The 20,696-nt window shown below is 38.4% G+C and overlaps 1 protein-coding gene across 6 annotated transcripts in view; it reads left to right on the top strand.

Annotated features, from left to right (window-relative positions):
* atp8a1.S (ATPase, aminophospholipid transporter (APLT), class I, type 8A, member 1 S homeolog) overlaps positions 1 to 12,802 on the top strand; it is a 149,914-nt gene extending 137,112 nt beyond the window's left edge. For all 6 annotated transcript variants that reach the window (XM_018243125.2, XM_041579450.1, XM_018243124.2 and 3 more), the window contains 4 exons: positions 4,811 to 4,899; positions 5,148 to 5,240; positions 7,426 to 7,517; positions 11,515 to 12,802. In XM_018243125.2, coding sequence (XP_018098614.1) covers positions 4,811 to 4,899; positions 5,148 to 5,240; positions 7,426 to 7,517; positions 11,515 to 11,612 — 372 coding nt within the window. In that variant the 3' untranslated portion in view covers positions 11,613 to 12,802. The remainder of the gene's footprint in view (positions 1 to 4,810; positions 4,900 to 5,147; positions 5,241 to 7,425; positions 7,518 to 11,514) is intronic.
* The last annotated feature ends 7,894 nt before the right edge of the window (positions 12,803 to 20,696 follow it).

Here is a 20,696-nt window from a genome sequence, read left to right as displayed (position 1 = left end):
ATTGCAAAAATTATAATGTAATATAAGCTTTGCCATACTGAACTAAGAAGTTTTGTAAATATAATTAATTACAAATTCAATGCTGTTTCTGAAATAATACAGTTTAATCCCTCTATCAGCATTTTTTTTATTCTCTCTCCATGCAGGAGTTGGGTGTCAGATATTCATTGACAGTTAGATCCAATATATCTCATAGGGGGGGACTCCTTTTGCCTAGAAGATGTATTAGAGCTCACTCTATTAAAATCAGCATCATGTCTCTCTACATGCAGGATTTGTGCAAAGGCCACTGAAAAAATGGAGCCTCCTTGTATGATAGTGAAGATAAACTTGATTATTTCAGAAACTATGCAGAATATTTAATTGATTGTATTTAGAAAGGTTCTTATTTCAGTATGATGAAGCTTATATTCAATTTTTCATTTTCGGATCGTTCCTCCTTTAAGTATATTGGATGCTGTATGAAATAATCCTTACAATGTTTAGGCACGCTCTTGCCCCAAATTAGGACCAGGACATCATTTTTGCCAGAATTACTACACAACCTCTTATTGCTCATCTAAAAAATAAATTTAATTAGGAGGTCCAAATATTTGACATTTCAATGCATTTGTCACTGAGACCACAAGTGTTTAATTGTATGTGTTTCATGGATATTTGAATGTTCAGCTCTTATTTTAAACCCAAATGTTTCACTTTAGCTTTGTCTGTAATCATGCGGGACAGGTAACAAAAATGAGGGGGTATATCTTTGCACAAGCTCTGGTCAGTAAAGACCCAGGAATCAGATGCCCAGTCGGAAGCTGCCCCCTGCCTACAGCTTGTCAAATATCTGTCCAGGTTCACCTTGTGTGTTATCAACAGAGCTGAATCCTCTAGTTTGGTACCTGGATTTCAACCGTTTGTAAGGGTGCATAACTTTAGGATACTGGTAAGGTTTCCTAGATGACAATTTTCCTATCCAAAATGTTGCCATCTAGGGCTCAACAAAGCTGGAGGCAGGAATATTCCTGTGATGCACGGGCTTCTTTTGATTCAACCTATCATTAAAGGGGAACCATCGCAAAAATGGAAATGTAATATTTGCTTACTCATACTGAAGTAAGAAACTTTCTAAATACAATCAATTAAATATTCTGTATCGTTCTGAAATAATCAAGTTTAAATTCACTATCCTTCTCTCAGCATCTGTTTCTCTTCATTCTGTCTTCTTGCAGCAGTTGGATATTCATTTCCAGTTAGATCCAATATATCTTGTGGGGGGGGGCTCCCTTTACTAGCAGGGGAATTAGAGCTCACTCAAATAACTGATTCCAGTACAAACAAAATCACTGCCTGTTGCACAAATTCTGCATGTAGAGAGACAGGATTTCTGGTGATTTTAATAGACTGAACTCTAATACATCTTCTAGGTAAAAGGAGCCCCCCCTATAAGATATATTGGATCTAACTGACACACAACTCCTGCAAGAAGGCAGAATGAAGAGAAACAAATGCAGAGAGAGGAATAGTGAAGATGAACTTGATTATTTCAGAAATGGTACACAATTTTTAATTGTATTTACAAAGTTTCTCATTTCAGTATGCTGAAGCTTATATTTTTCATATTTTTTTTTATATTTTCATTTTCACGAAAGTTCCCCTTTAAGTTTGCTTTCTATGCTGTAGCCTTCATAGCATGGCACTGGGTACAGAGAGTGAGCAAGGGAAGAGTTGTTCATTCTCTCACCTCCTGAAACACAGAAGTGATATCTTCAATGCTATCAAGCATCAGAATCCAGTTGCATGCATATTTTCACTGCTCCTTTTCTGTAATCGATGCGATTTTATTTTCTTTTGCTTTACTGAATAAAAGTTATTTATAACGCTTTAAAATGTTTCAACATGTTACTACGGGGAGCTTAGTATTGTAGTAAATGAGGCCTGCCATCAAGGTTTATAAAGCTCCGTCTGTTTTCTGCTATCTCTCCTAAGGGATGCATAAAACAGAGGCAAATTGAAGCTAAGCAATGAGCATATGTTTTAAACAATCCTGGACTATGATAGTGAGCTTCAGAGCCGAGTAAATACCCATAAATTATAAAAGACATAAGCAATTGTAGTTAGATGTGTGTGCATCTTCACTGGGTTTGAGTAATTAAAAAGTATTCACTACATACAAGACACACATGCATGACCTGGTGATAACACATAATAAAAATCTTAAAGGGGAACTATCGCAAAATTGAAAAATTAATATAAGCATCCAAAATATCTTATAGGGGTCTTCCTTTCCTAGCAGATGTATTTCAGCTCACTCAACTAACTGATTCCAGTACAAAAAAATCTAACAAAATAACTGCCTTTTGCACAAATCCTGCATGTAGAGAGACATGATGCCTGGTGACTTTAATAGAGTGAGCTCTAATACATCTTCTAGGCAAAATGTAAGATATATTGAATATCTGACACCCAACTGCTGCATGAAGAGAGACAGATGCTTAGAGAAGAATGGTAAAGATAAACTTGATTTCAGAAACGGTACAGAATTTTTATTTGATTTTATTTAGAAAGTATCTTTTTTCAGAATGCTGAACTTATATTAAAGTTTCATTTTCGCCATAGTTCCCCTTTAATGATCAATGCAAAAGTTGACAGGCCCCCCATAAGGGTTGAAATGATCTGTAAATAAACATTTTTTTATGATTTTCCAAGGATACGGATCGATAACATTTTAAAGCAATCTACAACATTTTGTGCACTGGCTAGAGCTCATCTATAAATGTAAAGTCTTATTATTCTAAGGTGTTGCAGACCATTTAGCAGCACGTATGTGGAATTCCAGCATGCCTTGTCGCTAGATATAGCTGTGCTCCGCAGTCCATTCATGTTGGATTGAGAGTTGTACTGCTCTGCAGCCCCACTACTGGTCACATCTTATTTTATACAAAAAGCCATTGGACCAAGTGTAATGGCTTAGTTCTTTCCCCCCTCTACCCCTGCTTAGAGGCTGTTAGCCTTTCATTATCCCAGGCTTTTCAAGTCTAATTTCTGAGCCCTTATGAATTCCCATGAGGTCCACTTTTGTGGCAGATTCCATTTGGTTTCATAAGAAAGAGCAAACTTGGCATGGACTGCAAATCTCACACATTAGGAACAATTTGTAAACCACAGTCATCGGCAGACAGCGTCCATCTTTAGAACAGGCTGCTCCTGTTTCTGCCATTGTCTGAGAGGGATTGGTGTGCCATTTCCCAGCTGACCAGCTTCTCTGTAGAAAAAAAAAATGTGAAAAGTTAGTAACCAAAATGGTTTCTACAGAGCGAGGGGATGGCTTTTTTGAACAAAAAAAGGAAGGAAATGCTTCTGTGGGATTTTACTTTTTCCCCTCCGTGATCCAAAATATACAAAGAGGCCTTCTGTCCTAGATGCGAATGTCAGCTTTAAATCTTTTAGGTTTGGATTAACTCAGCAATTGAAAAAAGAAATCTGACAGGCTTTCAGATATGACGCAGAAAAAAAAAAATTCCATCCTCCCCACTCCCAACTCGTGTTCATTTGCAAAGCCAAAGACTAGATGGATTGAATGGTTGCTCCAGTTGTCCCTCCATTCATAGTTAGCATTACAATGGTTAGCATTAACATCCTAAGGCCTACATTATTGCTGCTGCTCCATTATACTGGCAGGAATTAGAAGCAAAGGTGCCTAAGGAAAAGCCTTAAGCTTGAAAACACTATTCTGCAAATGGCAAAGGTAATTTAACATGACGAAAAATCCTAATTTTAGCTTGACTGGTGTTTAGCACAATTACTGTTAAATCTTCATTGATTCTGTATTTATTATAATGCTTCTCTTATACAAAATATTATTTCTGTACCATTAGAGCAATTGTATTTCCTTTATTTTATCATGTATTTTTTATTTATTTTTTAATTATCTTTCATTTGCTTTTTAATTAAATTTTTTTTCTATTTTAAACATATTCAAATATGAATTCAGATGTTCATTACGCTGAATTTGTCTGGTTTCCAAATAAGAAGTTTATCAACTCCATTTTTTTTTTTTTTTTTTTTTTTTTTTTTAAATTAAAGAATGTTTTTCAATACTAGCCCCCAAGTATAAAACTAATGAAACTAAAAGAAAAAACATAAATAAAGCAGAAAAGGTAATAAAGGTCCCTATATACTATGTTAATGTTCTTTCTTTTTCTTAACTCTTTATTTCATTGTTTTATTATTTATTCACAAATAATAGTCAGAACAGAATAGAAAACAAAATGGGAAACAAAAACAAGCAGAATTGTGGAAATAGTTATGCAATAAAATGTCACAATATTACAAAATTTCACAAGGTGCAATCAAACTTCACTTCACAAACTTCATGGGGGTACAAGGTAGCTTTACCCGTTATTTATTGTCAATTTAGTATGTTTAGGACTTGGGTGGCTTGGAGTAGATAAAATAAAATAGGGCCCTAGCCAGGGTACATGTTGTGTATTCTTCCATTCTCTTTCCCTCAAAAACATGAATGTTCTTTCTAATACTGCAACTAAGCTAAAAACTGTCAAATAACAGAATCCGTGTATTCCAGCCGAGTCTTCAAATGTAAATTCTTAGCGCTGATTAGTATGAAAATAGGGATTTATATTCCAGCCAACAATACAGAGGCAAACTCTCTGACGGCATTTCATATATTTTTACTTATACCTTGTGGATTTGTTTTTTTAAATGTCGAAGGTTTGACAAAATCACTTTCTATTTAATCTGTAGTTACTGCAGAATAAAACTGAATGACTAATAGAACTGTCGTGTACCTTTTTTTTTTTTTTAGGCGGATATGATGTTCAGCTCTGGAGTTTTCTGGATGGGTCTTTTCTTTATCCCTATCACATCTTTGCTGTTGGACATTTTGTATAAAGCGTAAGTACGAAGACTAACAGATCTACTTTTCAATCTATTATTTAAATTGCTAGTGAAGATGCATACTCTAAAAAAAAAAAAAAAAAACCAAAGTAGCTATTACAATATATTTCTGTTTGGTATCCTGTAATCCTCAGTGCAGTAATATTTTTTTTTTTTTAAAATGCCATGTAAATACTACTTTAATAAACTGAATGAAGGATTGTTGTGTGTACATACATTTTTTTATATTTTTAATTAAATTTTAGTGTCAAAAGAACATGTTTTAAAACCTTGGTTGATGAAGTTCATGAACTTGAAGCCAAATCACAGGATCCTGGTGCTGTTGTCCATGGGAAAAGGTAAGGATAGAGATAGATAGATAGATAGATAGATAGAGATATATATATATATAGTGAATCCTGGACTGGAGCACACCATTCATAATGAACAGCTGCCTGGGTGCTGGTTAAGTTTCCTGCATACAAACCAATCTTAAAGAACCGTGGGTACCCCACCTGAGGAAGGTTCTTGTATTTGAACCGAAACGTCGGAATAAACTTTTTACCACTTTTTCGCATCAAATAAGCCCTGTGTCGTGCGGTTCTTTAAGATTGGTTTATATATATATATATATATATATATATATATATATATATATTATATAATATATATATATATATATATATATATATATATATTATATATATATATATATATATATATATATATAATTTATTTTTTATTTGTATTTATTATTTTCAGTGAGGTATGGCAGAATACTGATGTCTGTAACACTAAACACATTCATAAAGGTGCTCTTCAATTGAAATGCTTCCGCTGTTCTAATTTTCCAATAATCATAATATTAGCGGTTAGTGATGATTTAAATATTATTTAGAAGTCCTATGTTTTTTGGAAGCACCTTATTTTCAATTGGGTTAATTTAAAGTCATTTATGTTATTCTTCCATTAAAGCTAAGTGATATAGCCTATCACTTTGCTATATGAAGAACAAATAGAACATGTTTATTGTATTTAATTTATATAACCAGTGCTGAACTATTTTTGCGTCCTAGTAAATGATTTGCTAGAAATTTCTTGGATGTTGTCATTCCAAAGGACCTTTGGTAAAATAAATCCCAAATCAGTGACTGTACCATTTAGATTTCAGAATAATACTTCTCTGCAGGTTTAGGTAACAAAATACAGGGAATTTTTTTTAAAAAATGTTTCTAAATTTGAATGAGTACAGTAAGAAACTATTGAATAGAACTGAACCATTTAAACTCTGCCTAATTATTGTATATCACCATCAATAAAGTTACAGTATGTATTTTTGTTTTTAAAGGAGAACTAAACCTCACCCATACGGAAAGCACGCCTAAACTGCTTTCACCCCTCCCTGCACTGTGCATTAGTCAAAAAACAACCCCTAGAAAAAATCTGACCCTAAAATGCAGCGCAGCAGAGCTCCCAGGCACCATCTTCCACCAATACGTATTCTTTCGGGGCACAACAAAGATTTGAACATGCAAAGTTGAAGCTGTTTCCTGACTTGGCCCAATTGTGCATGCTTCTGCAAACTTTGTGTCAGCATTGAACCCCAAAAGAATACGAAGTGGCAGAAGATGGTGTCCAGGAGCTAAAAAATAACAGAAGCCAAAAATAGACACAACTTGTAGTGGACTAATAAAAAAATATTTCTGATTGGTTGATAGCAGAAGTGAATCAAAAAGGAGAGGGTCTCAGAAAACCACTATAACAGGGATCCCCAACCTTTTTTACCCATGAGCTACATTGTAATGTAAAAAATAAGTTGGGGAGCAACACCAGTATGAAAAAGTCCCTGGAGATGCTAAGTAAGGACTGTGATTGGCTATTTGGTAGCCCCTATGCAGACTGGCAGCCTACAGGAGGTTCTGTATTGCAGTACACGTGGTTTTTATGCAACTAAACTTGCCTTCAGGGCAGGAATTCAAAAATAGGCACCTGCTTTGAGGCCACTGGGAGCAACATCCAAGGGGTTTTGTTGAGCAACCTGCTGCTTACCGGGAGACCACTGCTCTATAAAATACATTCACCATGTAGAAAGGGTGGTCCTCTTGCACAAGCCCCAGACCCACAACTCAGTGGATAACCAACAGCAAGAAACCAGGGGACATTTAGGGAATCGACCATTCCACAAAGACCAAATTAGAGGTAACAAAAATTATTAAAAATAAAATTTAGAAGTTCAGTATCTGCGTTTGTAGAAATATGAGAGGAACAGCCTATCGGTGAATATCAGAATGGTCTATTGAATTATTTGCACATATTCTAATTCATATTTAGTATGTCCTACTGTGGTTCATTAAGAGGCATTGGTGTTTTGATTGGTGGTTGATCAACACAGAATTTTAGTAAATTGTTTAATCACGTACCCTTTCCCTATTTTCTGTTATGTCTTGTATTGTTTCTGTCATGGTTTTTTTTTTGTTTTCTTTATGGTTTCCTTCTTTTATAATAGGTAAACATGGATAAAACTGTCTTTGTGTTTTGTTTTAGCTTAACTGAGAGAGCACAGTTGCTGAAGAACGTCTTTAAAAAGAATACTGCTAATTTGTACCGTTCTGAATCCGTACAGCAGAACCTTCTTCGTAAGTATCGGGCATTATTAATTCCTTGAAGGTATATGCGGCTGAATTGCTTGCTCTGAGTGACTGATCACAAACTAATACAGATATTGTGATTATTAAGCAGGAGGTTTTAGAGACTAGAGCCTCTAAAAATGTCTGTAATATGATATGTAATTGAATTAAAGCGAGTCAAAGTGTAGATAAACATTTATGTTTCATTTTAAGTCTCGGATGGATTTTCTTACATTACTATTACTATAAAAGGCTTTAGCTATAGCTAGATCAATTGTTCTGTGGTGTTGTTTATGGGGGAAGGTGAAAGCAAGAATGTATGGATTTATTGTATCCATCTCTCCTGTGGCACCGCAAATATTATGTATATATGTCTTTTGAGATATGAGCGATCTGGGAACTGTAAGATTAGGTGGGCTTTAGAAAGTAAACTAAATTTCATTGCAATAGAGCACAACCTCAGACAGTTAAGCCTTTAAAGCTTTGTAAATAAGCTAAAGAAAAAAATATGACCCATTTAGAAGTCTTGCTTATTTTTTTTAATCTGTTTACCCTTTAAATTGACATTTATTGGCAATCTAAACTCAAAAAAAGTGATGTAAATGTAGGTTGAGCACTTTTACAGTTTACATTCATTTGAGCATTTTCTGAGATTTTAACAGTTTTGGATTTAGTTTTATACTTCTAGGCAGGCTTTAGCTCAGCAGTGCTCTTTAAAGACCAAGAGTATCAGCCACACTTAGGGGCAAATTTACTTATGGTTAATTAACCCTCGATATTCGACTGCCGAATTGAAATCCTTCGACTTCGCTATTCCTACGATTCGAAGGATTTTAATCCATCGATCGAAGGATTATTCCTTTGATCAGAAAATTGTTAGGAAGCCTATGGGGACCTTCCCCATAGGCTAACATTGACCTCGGTAGGTTTTAGGGGGCGAACTAGGGGGTCGAAGTATTTTTTAAAGAGACAGTACTTCGGCTATCGAATGGTTGAATAGTCGAATAATTTTTAGTGCGAATCGTTCGAATCGAAGGTCGAAATAGCCCATTCGATGGTCGAAGTAGACAAAAAAAACATTCGAAATTCAAAGTTTTTTTCCTCTATTCCTTCACTCAAGCTAAGTAAATGGGCCCCTTAATGTATGTGCATGTTCTATGCACTTCCTGGATTTAGTTAACTCAGTGACTGAGTTCAGTGACTCAAAGTTTAGTCTTGGGTTGCTGCGGCACAGATTTGTAGGCAGGCCACAAAGGCCCAGGCCGAGGGCGGCAGAGAGTTGGGGGCGGCATGCTGCCCGCTGGCCGCATTTGAACTTGGAACTAAGCACGGGAGATTTGGCAGTTTGAATCTCCCGCCCCCATCTAGTCCCCAGCACTGGCAAACACAGAACTAGTGATGGAGTTGAGTAGTGGGGCTGCACGAGATTAGCGAGTCAGGATGGGGGAGCAGGTCGACAGCGGGTCGGATGCAGGGGAGGAGAGGGTCGGATGCGAGTGGAGCGGGGGGCGGAGCTGGTTGGGTGGCCTTTGTACGCACAGTTTATAAATCCGGCCCTGGCTGCCTTTCTTTTAGAAAAATTATGGCCCAAGGGGAGACTGCCTGGGGCAGGTCCGTGAAGGGGGTGGGGCAATTATATAGGGGAAGGAGCAGTGATGCAAAAGGGTTGGACCAGGGACTTGACGAGTATGAGGAATAAGCCCCAGCTTGAAGCAGGTTGAGGGTGGGCCAGGTGGCAAATATCTCAGAAACTGCTAAAAATTGATGTATGTTGCAAATGCTCAGAAAAAAAGCTGATTAATTAACATTCAAATTTGTTTTTATCATAATTCAAGTCTTTTTATAAATTGCAAATTAAAATTTTTGAAATCTACTAAGCACAAAAAAACATAGATTCAAAACTTGGCTAGCTGGCTAGTTTATGTCATTGAGAGTTATATTTTTAATTTCACAAGATTTCACTCATTTTCAATAATAATTTGAAATTTGGCAGCAAATGATGGCAAAATGTGACTTCACTGTGTTCAGGTTGTTTGTGCAAGCAATTACGTTTTACAGTTTCCAAAAAAAAATTCTTAATAATCGCATATTCAAAATGTTTGAGTTTTTTTTCAAAACTAATATGTCCGCTTCTTTGGGCAAATGTATAGATTTAATGAGCATAAGAACATCATTTGACATGCAAAGTAGTGAACAGTGGCATTGGACATACCTGGCTAACTGGGAAATAAAACTCCTTCCTGACCCTAAGACCACAATCGGTCCCTGTATCAACTTTGTGCTAAAAGCTGAAATGACCCTGTATTTTCTAATTTCTGAAAAAAAAAAACACAAAACACAAAAACACAGATCTTGCTGTAAAAAAAGTCTTCTTATCTCTATGAATGGCCTCATCTGCTGGATGGACTAATGGTGGCCATAGACGCATGTCGCCAAACGAGTGGATCTTTCCCCGATATTCCATTAACGAGCATGGCTATATCGGGGGTACTCCGAACGTTCTGCCGTATGGCCGAATGATCAGATTACGATGCGCAATGGGCTCCGGCGGGATCGGTCGGGTCAAAATCAAACCTGTCCGATCGACCAAACAACCGATCTCGGCCGGACGAAAGATGTCGGCACTCTCCACACACGATCCGAAAATTGTGCGAATCCTCGATTCATATGATAGGATCTGTGCGTCTATGGCCAGCTTTACTCGTGAATTGAGCGTCAGAAAGTTTATTGTATGGTCCCCTTATATATTTATACATAGTTATCACATCTTACCCTAAGCACCTCTTCTTCCCCACAATTTGGCCAATCTTTAATTATAAGTGAGACTTTCCATCCTTTACCAGCTTAGTTGCCCTTCTTTGGACTCTTTCATTCAATGATATCTTATTTCATCACTGGAGAATAAAACTTCATGGCATACTCTTGATGTCCTTACTAGTGATGAGAGAAATTTTGTCGCATTTGCCTCAGCCCATAGACTGGGTGAAAAAAAAAATTGACACCCTAATGGGGGAATGTAATAAAGGTCGGTAACGGAAAAACTATTCACAATGCGAAAAATTATGCCTTTGTGCGAACAAATTATGCTTTCCGCAAATTTAATATAGCTTTTGCGAATCCAGAAACTGTTTACCGACCACTTCTGCCAGCGGAAGACCGTTTGCGAAATGTTATAGTCTGCGCCAATGCGCAGTCAATGTAATAAAACTTCTTACTGAAAAAGTCGTTCTGTTTGCTCCTAAAGATTACGACACCTTCAAGCACTTAAGAGTACACAATTAAAATGCGCAATGCAACAGTTTAAGGAACAATATTACATTGCGAGATGTGGATTTTTATTCTAATTGGTGCAAATTGTTTTTCTCTATGTGACTTTAATTACATTCCCCCCCCCTTACAGTTTAAAACATTTTGTCTAATTTTTGCCATTTCGAGAATTTTTGGTGAAGAGAAACGGGTCAGATTCGCCCATTGTTAGTCCTTACCAAATATTTTTTAAATGCGAAGAATGACCATCTTTCTTTGCAAATCGTTTAATACAACTCACAACCTTGTTTGCTTTTGTTGCTGCTGACTGGCATTGCTTGCTACAGCCAAGTGTGTGATCTACAAACACACCTTCTCCATTATAACAGTCCATGTGCAAAGAAAGTCTTACTTTCAGAGGCGTAACTAGTCTTTACTGGACCCCACTGCAAATTCATTTTAGGGCCCCAACATATTCAGAGGTTATGTTGAAATTGCTCAATAATGAGGGCTTCATGGGGCCCCCTATACCTTCCTCTTTAGTTAAGCCTTTGGTTACTTTTGCTCAAAATAACTTTGGTTGAAATACTCCATTTTGTTTTGAAAAATGCTACTAACAAATACAATCCTTCATTTTTTCTTTTGCGCTTCTTTCATTTCATTCCAATGATAAAGTCACTGGTTTGGGTATGTGGTTTTACCATAAAATTAAGCAAAAAACTGCCGCCATAGTTAATACATCTGGATATCTATTTTTCAGACGGGTATGCCTTTTCCCAAGACGAAAATGGAATTGTTTCTCAGTCTGATGTGGTCAGAGCCTACGACACCACCAAGCAAAGAGCAGAAGAATGGTGAACAGGAGCAGATATGAACAGAAACACATTTGTTCCTTACTTGTCAATTCAGTAGATCTGGTCTGAAATCAGATATGAAATCTTGTGGTTGGTGATTTCAAAAAGATCTGTGTCCAAAAATGGACTTGTAATTTATTATTTTTTATTTAAAAAAAAAAAGTAGCATTCAGCAAGACACTATTAACGTATAACAAATGTTGCACGTTTCTCCTGAAAGTGTAGAGTCTAACAACCCGATAGACAGATAGTGTAACAATAAAGCATTTCAGTATTACGGTTTAAGGGAAAAATGTGGGGTAATCTGGAAGCTTCTGAAATGAAGGACAACGTTTTTCTGAGCAGACCCTTATGTTTATAACACGGAACGATGACCCGTGACACTAGAGCTGCAAAAACCAGCGTGGGATCCGCTACCCGTATCCTCAGAGAGAGTCGAGTATCAAACTATTTTACTATAAATGCTTGCCAAAGAAACATATCCTGTTCTGGTTATTCCCTGCTGGGTGTCTTTTTGGAAGATCTTTCAGTTGATGGGGAGATATTTCCTGCAAACGTCTCCTCGATTCTCCAGTTCTTATAAGGGCGAGCTCACAAGACTCGAGCTTGTATCCTTGTTAACGACACTTGTTTTTATTATCTGTGACATTTTACACCTTGCGCCTTATTCATGCTACCGTGTTAATCTTGTAGAGTAAAACATGTGAATGCATTAATATGCTTGTGTGTGTGTCTAAAGAGATGAGAGTGTTGGTGTCGCTAAGGAACGCCACTAATTCTCCAGTGTCTCGGGCTGTTTTTCTTGGCCTTGGTATATGTTGACGAGAAGGAAACGGAATTCTCTTTTTGTTTTAATTCTTTTTAATGGAAAACTTTTAGCACAGGTTTGTATTTATATAGATATAAAAGTATGCCCTTTACTCCAATTTTTCCTTAAATCCATTTGAACCTTCATTTGTACAATTTTCAAGTGTTGTTTCCTGCACAGAAGCACTTGCTTGCAGTGAAGAATGGCCTTGTTCGTCTTGTGGAGGATGATTTTTTGGAGAACTGGAATGTTATGTAGTCACTAACTTTGTAACAGATACCGTCCATTATGTGGTTGAAACTTTGAGGTGGTTGAGATGATTCTTGACTACCATTCTCCATAAGTTCACATTTTTAAAGCTGATATTATTTTAATGAGGCGGAGTAGTAAAAACAACTTGTGCATGGCTGTATTCTGATCTATGTACTAATCCTGGAGACAATGGCACATTTTTATTGGCATGCAGCATGATCAATTTTTCAGTAAGGTTTGCTCCATCTGTGTTACTAGAAAGTCTTTCTTGGATTTTTAACCTGAGTTTGTTAACGGCCTTAAAGGGCATGTAAAGGCAAAAAATAAAATCCCATTTTTACTTTCTTTAATGAAAAAGAAACCTATCTCCAATATACTTTAATTAAAAAATGTGTACTGTTTTTATAAGAAACCTGACTGTATGCAGTGAAATTCTCCCTTCATTTACTGCTGTGGATAGGAATTGTCAGATGGTCCCTAACTGCTCTGCAGGGAAACAATCATACTTATGAACAGCAGGGGGAGCCCCCGCATTACTTCCCAGCCATGCAGAACTCAAGCAGCTTTGTTTTTGACGATCCCTAAGCAGCCCAGACCACACTGAGCATGTGTCTTAGTCTTGCAAAGATGTTTAACAAAGTTACAAGATGGTGACCCCCTGTAGCCAACTTTGAAAGCATAAATCATTTGTTTGATTAGGCTTGTGGTGCAGTAAGTTCATGTTTATGTTTAGTATACAAAATACAGCATTTCTAGCCTTATTCTATTTTAGACTTTACATGCCCTTTAATGATATTATTTATTACAGTTGCATCCATAGTATGTTGCTTGTGTGGTTTTTTGTTTTTGCTCCAATCCATACATCGAGACCCTTTCAACATATCATTAGCATTTAAAGGGATTCTGTAATGATTGTTATGGTGTCTTTTTTTATTACTATATTACAGTGTGTACATTTGCTAATAATTAATGCTAGCATTTAAAATTTTATTATTTAACCGATAAATGTATTTTTATTTTTACCTGAAATATTGGTGTGTAGGCAGCCATCTCAGGAAAGAGCCATCTCAGAAAGAGCCAGCACTTCACAATGGAACTGCTTTCAGATAAGCCATTGTTTCACCTACTTAATGTAACAGGAGAAGTTGTGATGGGGTTTGTTTTACTATTGAGTGATCTCATATCTTTGGGATAATATTTATCAATGCAATCTTAGGGAGCTGTTATCTTATCTTCCCATTGCTCTGCTGATGGACTGCTGGGAGGGAAAAGAGGGGTGATATCACTCCCACTTGCAGCGCAGCAGTAGTGACTGAAGTTGATCAGAGCACATGGCTGAGGGCACCTGACAAAGTAACAAGATGTCTAGCCCCACATCAAATTACAACATTACATATAAAAATAAATCCTGTTTGCTCTATTGAAAAACAGATTTCAATGCAGGATTCTGCTGAAAGAGCACTGTTAACTGATGCATTTTCTTGTGACAGAATCCCTTTGAAGGCACAATTTAATTTGTGCATTAAAAAAAAAGTAAAATTTAAAAAGATCAGCTTCTTCTTAAGCCCTTCAACTACAACTTTTCCATCACACAACTCGTGAATAATAATCCAGGTGGGAGACACTACAAGCTGAAAGCTGATGTAGGCCGGACAAGCCCATTGACCTTTTGTAGTTACTCCCAGTTTGGAGGATATTTGAGGAGGGCCATTCATTGGCACTGCTACCATTGAGTAGTGAAAAGAGGAGAGAATGTTAACTGATATATAGATAGAGATTTTATAAGTAGCAAACATATTTGCTATAAAATGAGGATAGGAATGGATATCCTTACCCACTGATAGAATGTTGCTATATTTTTATGTAAATGGAACTGTGTATAAAATGATTAATGACAGTCTAACCCCACTGCTCGTCGCTTACAAAAACACATGACAAACCTATTTGTAAAACCGCTACTAAAGGGAATAAAGCCTTTATTCCACATTCCAAAGGCTGTGTCAGAGATGGTTGAAGGAATACCTGTAGTTAGTTTTATTTGGATTTTACTGGATGCCATGAAGTGCCTGTTAACAGATGCAAAGCATCTGACCCCATCCAGTCGTCCGTATATATTCCACTCCTTCGTTGTAGAGTCTACGTGTGGATGGATGAATTAACCATTTATGTCCAGAAGCTTCAGCTAATCTGATTGGCCACCGTTGACCATTTCCAATCAACCCTAACATTAGAGAAGTCAACATTCACATTGATATTATCGTCTGTAAATATATCAGCACCGGTATTTTGTTTTTCCTATTTGCCTCTTTTTTTATAAGACTGTTTGCTAAAACGTGTATTATTTTTCCAATGTACTTCACAATTCAGAATGGTCATACTGGGGTGTTTCCCATAGGAAAGTTGGAGATGGGAGCCATATTGTGGTTCCAGTTTTATGCGATAGCCGGGAAGCTGAAGTACATTTCCGTTTGTGTATTATTAGTGAATTTGAATGGAATCTCCTCGATTTGAACACATTTAATTGCCATTTCAATAAATAGTACCATGTCTATGCGGCAGCATTTTTTCCCTGAAATCTATCTTTTTTTCAGTATAGCCTTGTTGATTCAGTACCAATGGCCTAGAGACAAGGAAGAATTTCTGTTGAGCAAGTGTAGAACTTTGCCCCTTTGTAACTGGACTTCTCATTCGTGGTAATAAGTGTTTCCGAAGCAGAAAGCTCCCTTTTCAATGTTACGGGTGACTTAGAACCTCAACATAAATTGAAGTGAATGAGCCCAATGCTCTTTTGAATATTATGTCCATTTGTTTTTTTTGTTTTTTTACTATATTAAACTTTCTGGTGCTGCTTCCTCATACAGGCACTGATTTGAATGCTGCTTTACCTGCAGCAAGTACAACCATATACTGTAGGTGGCATCTCCAATGGGGAAAATGCTTATGGAGTGCAGAGTCTGAAGGTGTTTTAAGACAATGCAGAGGGAAGTGATACCTTTTCTAGGACATTTTTCAGTATTTTCTGCCATACTGTATGACATCTATATGATGTGAGAGTCACGATCCAATACGGGGTGGATAGAGCACCTTGGAGAGCTGGGCTGGGCTTGATCTGGCCAAGATCTAAATGGGGAGAAACCCACTTCCATCCAGGAAAGGCTTCCAACACTCCAGACCAGGGCAGCCATCAGGGGGGAGAGTTGTAGGGGGCCCCGAGGGTAAGGGGGGCCCGGCCATGCCGCACTTTCTTGATTAGCCGGGCCCCCCTGCTTTCTGAGAGCTGCTGACTTCGGGAAGGTGGGGCGGGAGCACAAGGAGAGGTATCTTCTGTCCATTACTTCCCCTTATTGGTCACTGAGTTTAAGTCCCGGTTGAGCTGCCCAGGGATTGGATAGCTGAAGTTTGAACTTCTCATCCAATTACCATGCAGCTTTACCAGGACTTGAAATTCTGTGACCAATAAGGAAAGAAAATGCTATCACTGGAAGAAGATGCAGCCACCTTTGCTCCCCTCCTCCCTTCTGTAGTTGGCAGCTCACTGACAGCAGGTGTAACATGGCAGAGCCCCCCTAAAGGTAACCCTTTGCAGTCCCTGTTGTGTGGTGGGGCCCTTTGCACCAATTTTTTTTTTCAACTTCTGGGGACAGGGCAAGTTTTTTTACATGGATGTTTAAGGGGGGCCCTGGCCACCCATTTTCTTATAACGTGGTTGGGGGGCCCTGGCCACCAATTTTTTTCCCCATGTGGGGTCCTAGCCACCAATATTTTTTAATGGGGGGCCCTGACCACAAATGTTTTTTCAATGGGGGGCCCTGGCCACCAATTTTTTTTTATTAACATGTGGGAACCATAGCCACCAATGTTTGTTTTTTTTAGTGTGTATAGTGGGGGGTGGACCTGTGGGGTGGGGAGGGCGGACCTGTAGGTGGGGCTTGTGGTGGGCGCAGTCCAGGGGGCCCAGGAAATTTTTTCATATGGGGCCCTGCGATTTCTGATGGCGGCCCTGCTCCAGACACATTCATTGCATTGTTTTTTTGTGAAACTGTTGGGCCAGACAGAAGCCGCACAATCCCTTCAGCTATTGGCATATCCAGATAAGCACTGGATAACTTTGGCCCCATAAATTAGCACCCTGAAAGTTAAATATCGCTTGCACCATGTTGGAAAATCTCTTAGAAGAGCATTTTGCCTATATATGATTAGTGTGGAAAGTTTGTCCCCAAAACTGCAACTAGGGAATCACATCTGTACATCTTCAAGTGACCAATTCTTTCTATGGTTTCAGGGGGTGTGTTTGTAGATGTGTTTCTAATGGAGTTCAGTGAAGGTGATGGAAGTCTTGCTGAATATCACAGTAAGGAATGTTACACACTCCCTGAACTCTGCGTCACATATTTGCCCAATTGACTCTCATTTCAATAAGTAAACACCACCTATGACTGGGCTGCTTTTACATTGTTTCCAGCTTATGGGTGAGGGTCTGTCTGTCCTCCTCATTTGAACACTAATTAACTGAACGTAACAAACCCTTGTGCTCATGGTGAGTGTTCCTGATCCGTCTGCATGAGTTTAATATTAACGAAGTCTGAGCTTTTTTGGATTCTATTCGACTAACATCTCATCTCTTAGGTTTTCTCTTGATGTACAAACTTGCACTATGTTCCAGTGCTTTGGTCTCATTCAACGTCTTATTACATTGGACCCCTGTTGGGACATACAGTTTAAATACTGCCTTTATTTTGAATGCGACCATGTTAAATACTTCATTCTTTACCGTTGCACATTTCCAACATTAGATTCCCCCTGTGTTGTTGTGAGTAGAATGTAACTGTTTATGTTGTTCTGACACTTAGAAGCCATACGGGAATATATGTGTTTCCTATGTTTTTCTTTCTTGTTGTCGGTAGAGATAAGAGGCCTCTGAATCCCTCATGTGCACTGAGGCCTCTCACTGCTGTAAGGTGGATTAGTGAAGATGCATGAATGATAATGTGTTGTGGTATCCACCTCCCAAAACGTTCTTTTTTTTTTTATGTCGATATTTGGCCTTCTTTGATAGCGTATCCAGCAATGAAGGATTCCACTTGAAGGCTATTGCAAATTTTTTATGGTTATAGGTTTTTTATTTATACTTAAGGTTTTAAAGCAGTGTTTTGTCTTGTTTATATTTGGTGAATGCGCATGGATTACACTAGAATTTTTCAATGTTTTGTCTCTGTTTAAAACAAATAAAAGTAATAGTTTGTGTTTGCCTTCATCTTTTTGGTAGGGGTAACTAACTTACTGCCTGATTGTACCAGCTATAATTAAATGAACTCAGTACAAGCAGACGGCACTTCTGGAGTAGGATTTATTGGGGTTACTGCAGTAACCCCAATAAATCCTACTCCAGAAGTGCCGTCTGCTTGTACTGAGTTCATTGGATGTATGCAGTTGGGACACTGTTCGACAGAGCACCTGGCTAGGAGCAGCGGTGAGCAGTAGCGGTCCCTTCCTTTGCCTTCTATCTCTATAATTAAGTTAATAGAAGGGAATGTTTGGCAGGACACATTATTGGCAGAGTGAGGGTAGGCTGGTAAGGTAAGTGTGTTTTAAGAGCTCTTTTGAAAGCAGAAAGGTTGAGAGAAAGTCGGACAGACTGAGGGAGAGAATTCCAGAGGAGGGGTGCAGCCCTTGCAAAGTCTTCAATACGAGCATGTGAGAAGGTAATGAGACAAGAGTTGAGGAGCAGGTCAGTAGAGGAGCGTAGTAAGCGATTGGTTTAGTATCCAGAGATGAGATGAGTTCAGAGATGTAGGGAGGGGCAGATGTTTTTGAAGGGTGGGAGGAAGCCAAAGTACCCAGAGAAAATCCACACAAGCGTGGGGAGAACATAGATATTTCCTTCAGACACTGCTCTGGCTGAAACCTTTGTACTGCCCTGAGTTAGAATCTTGTCGCTGGGGAAAGGCTCAGTTGTCCTGGTCAGTGCTGTAAATTGTGCAAGTGGAGCAGTAGCTGGTACGGTGGTTACTGCGCAGGTCACCACTGATCTTGCCATTGTCCCGATCATCCCTAGTGTAGTATGGAGCTATGACATAGCAACAAATGGGGCAAATTAGCTGCCCAATGCTCCACTACCTTCATTTCACCTAAATGCACCCGCTCTAACCTGGCTGCAACAGAGATGCCTGGATGAACCTGGATCAGGCCAATCAATGCCCACATGAAGGGTATAGAGTACTACGTGCAAGCTGTGTTTCCATTCTATGCTTACTGCATAGAGAAAGGCTTCAATGGCTAATTCGTTTAAGTGTATCTGCTTCTGAAATATGTTCAAAGATACAGATAAGCTATTGGATAGTGTTGCCAGATCAAAGTGCTATAGGGACAGGTGGAACACATGTTGAAACTGCTACAGCCATTGTTCAGAGTCAGTGCCTCACACAGTTGTGGAAGTTGTCAAGTATGTTGGAAAAAAGACAGATGTCCATTGAGTTCAACCCATTGTCCAAACAGAAACCTGCCTGATCTAGCTGATCCAGAGGAAGGTGAAAAATATACACCCGAAGCCATCTCCATAATTAATCACTCCACCCTGGTAATTGGACCAGTTCCTGGAAAAACTTTGCACCTATAGTTAATACTGAGTCCTTAAAGGCAACTTGCAGCTCCCAGGAGGTTGTATTACGGAGCTTCACTCAGAGATACATAATAATTGGATCAAATCCAAACTTTTCTTGCACATGAATGTAATAGGAGAGCTGAAGCCTTTTGATAAGCAGCACATGCCTAGTTGTATTTCCATTCCCTCCCGCTACGGGCTCAGCACCAATGTCTTTGTTTTTAAGAAGTTTAGGTTTTATCATTGAATCCATAAAAGGATCAACTGCATTGTACACATGTACATTTAAATCCACTAGGCTGTCATGGGATTTTCTTAAATCTAAGGCTGAAACCTGATTAATTAAATAATATTTGGTCTGAAAAGATGTGATTAATTTAATAATACTAATCAGACTATAGTATAAAAACCCACCATACCCTGTCGGACAGGGATCAAACTATGCAGGTTTGTGTTACGATTTTGGTACTTATTTGCCCAAATATCAAAATAGCAAATTCATTGTGAAGCCTATACATATTCCTTTTGTCATGACTGCTTTTTCTTTAATGACCCTAAACCAGATTCATTTCTTATGAAAAAAAATTTAAATTTTAACAATGTAACATATAAAATTAGGATGAATTTAGGTAGTAAGTAGTGCTGAGCTAATTTTTTCGATTAGTGGTGATTTTCTTTGCGAAACTGCAGCAAAAATTTGCTGTGCCAAAAAAGTTGCCAAGGCAAAAATGTCGCCAAGACAAAAAAGTTGCGATAAGAAAAAATGCCCATTGACTTTAATGAATTTGGAGTAAGGAAAAAAAATTGTCACATATTTTGGATATCATTTTGGAAGGCCAGTATCTACTGTACATATTTATTTTATCATTATCATGGTAACCATAAACATTTCAGGAAATAATGAAATCCTTCTTATCCTATCCCTTTCAAAAACTGGCTAAACATAAGTCTTTAAAAATGTATTCTAGTGTCCAACCTACAGTAGATATGCCAGGTGGAGCACTCTATGTTAGATTGGAACGATCATTGCTTCATGTGCTTCAGAAGTGGTGCCTCTACATTAGATGTGACTTTCATGGGACCTTTGGACAGTCATTGCTTTCTGCTAGGTGCAGGGTCAGACTGGGGTGTCCAGGGCTGACTTCAAGGGACCTCCACCTGGAGTCCACCCCCCCCCCCATGCCCAAAACCTTTTACCTCCCTTTTATCTCCTGAACGTTCCAGCTGTCATCAGGGAGAGGGGATGGTCCAGGCACGGGAACAGGCTTGAGTCCAGGTAGTGGAGCTGACCTGGGTCAGAGGGGCCCCTGAAGGTCGGGCCCACCAGGTTTTTTTCCTGGTGACCTGCCAGCTCCAGCACTTCAAAATGCACATGTCATATGGACCTTGGGGTTTCCAAAACCATCAGGAAGATCGAAAGATATATT

Source organism: Xenopus laevis, chromosome 1S, assembly GCF_017654675.1.
Source record: "Xenopus laevis strain J_2021 chromosome 1S, Xenopus_laevis_v10.1, whole genome shotgun sequence".
NCBI lineage: Eukaryota > Metazoa > Chordata > Amphibia > Anura > Pipidae > Xenopus > Xenopus laevis.
Note: the sequence above shows the minus strand (reverse complement) of the source record. Positions and strands in the feature narration are given on the sequence as shown.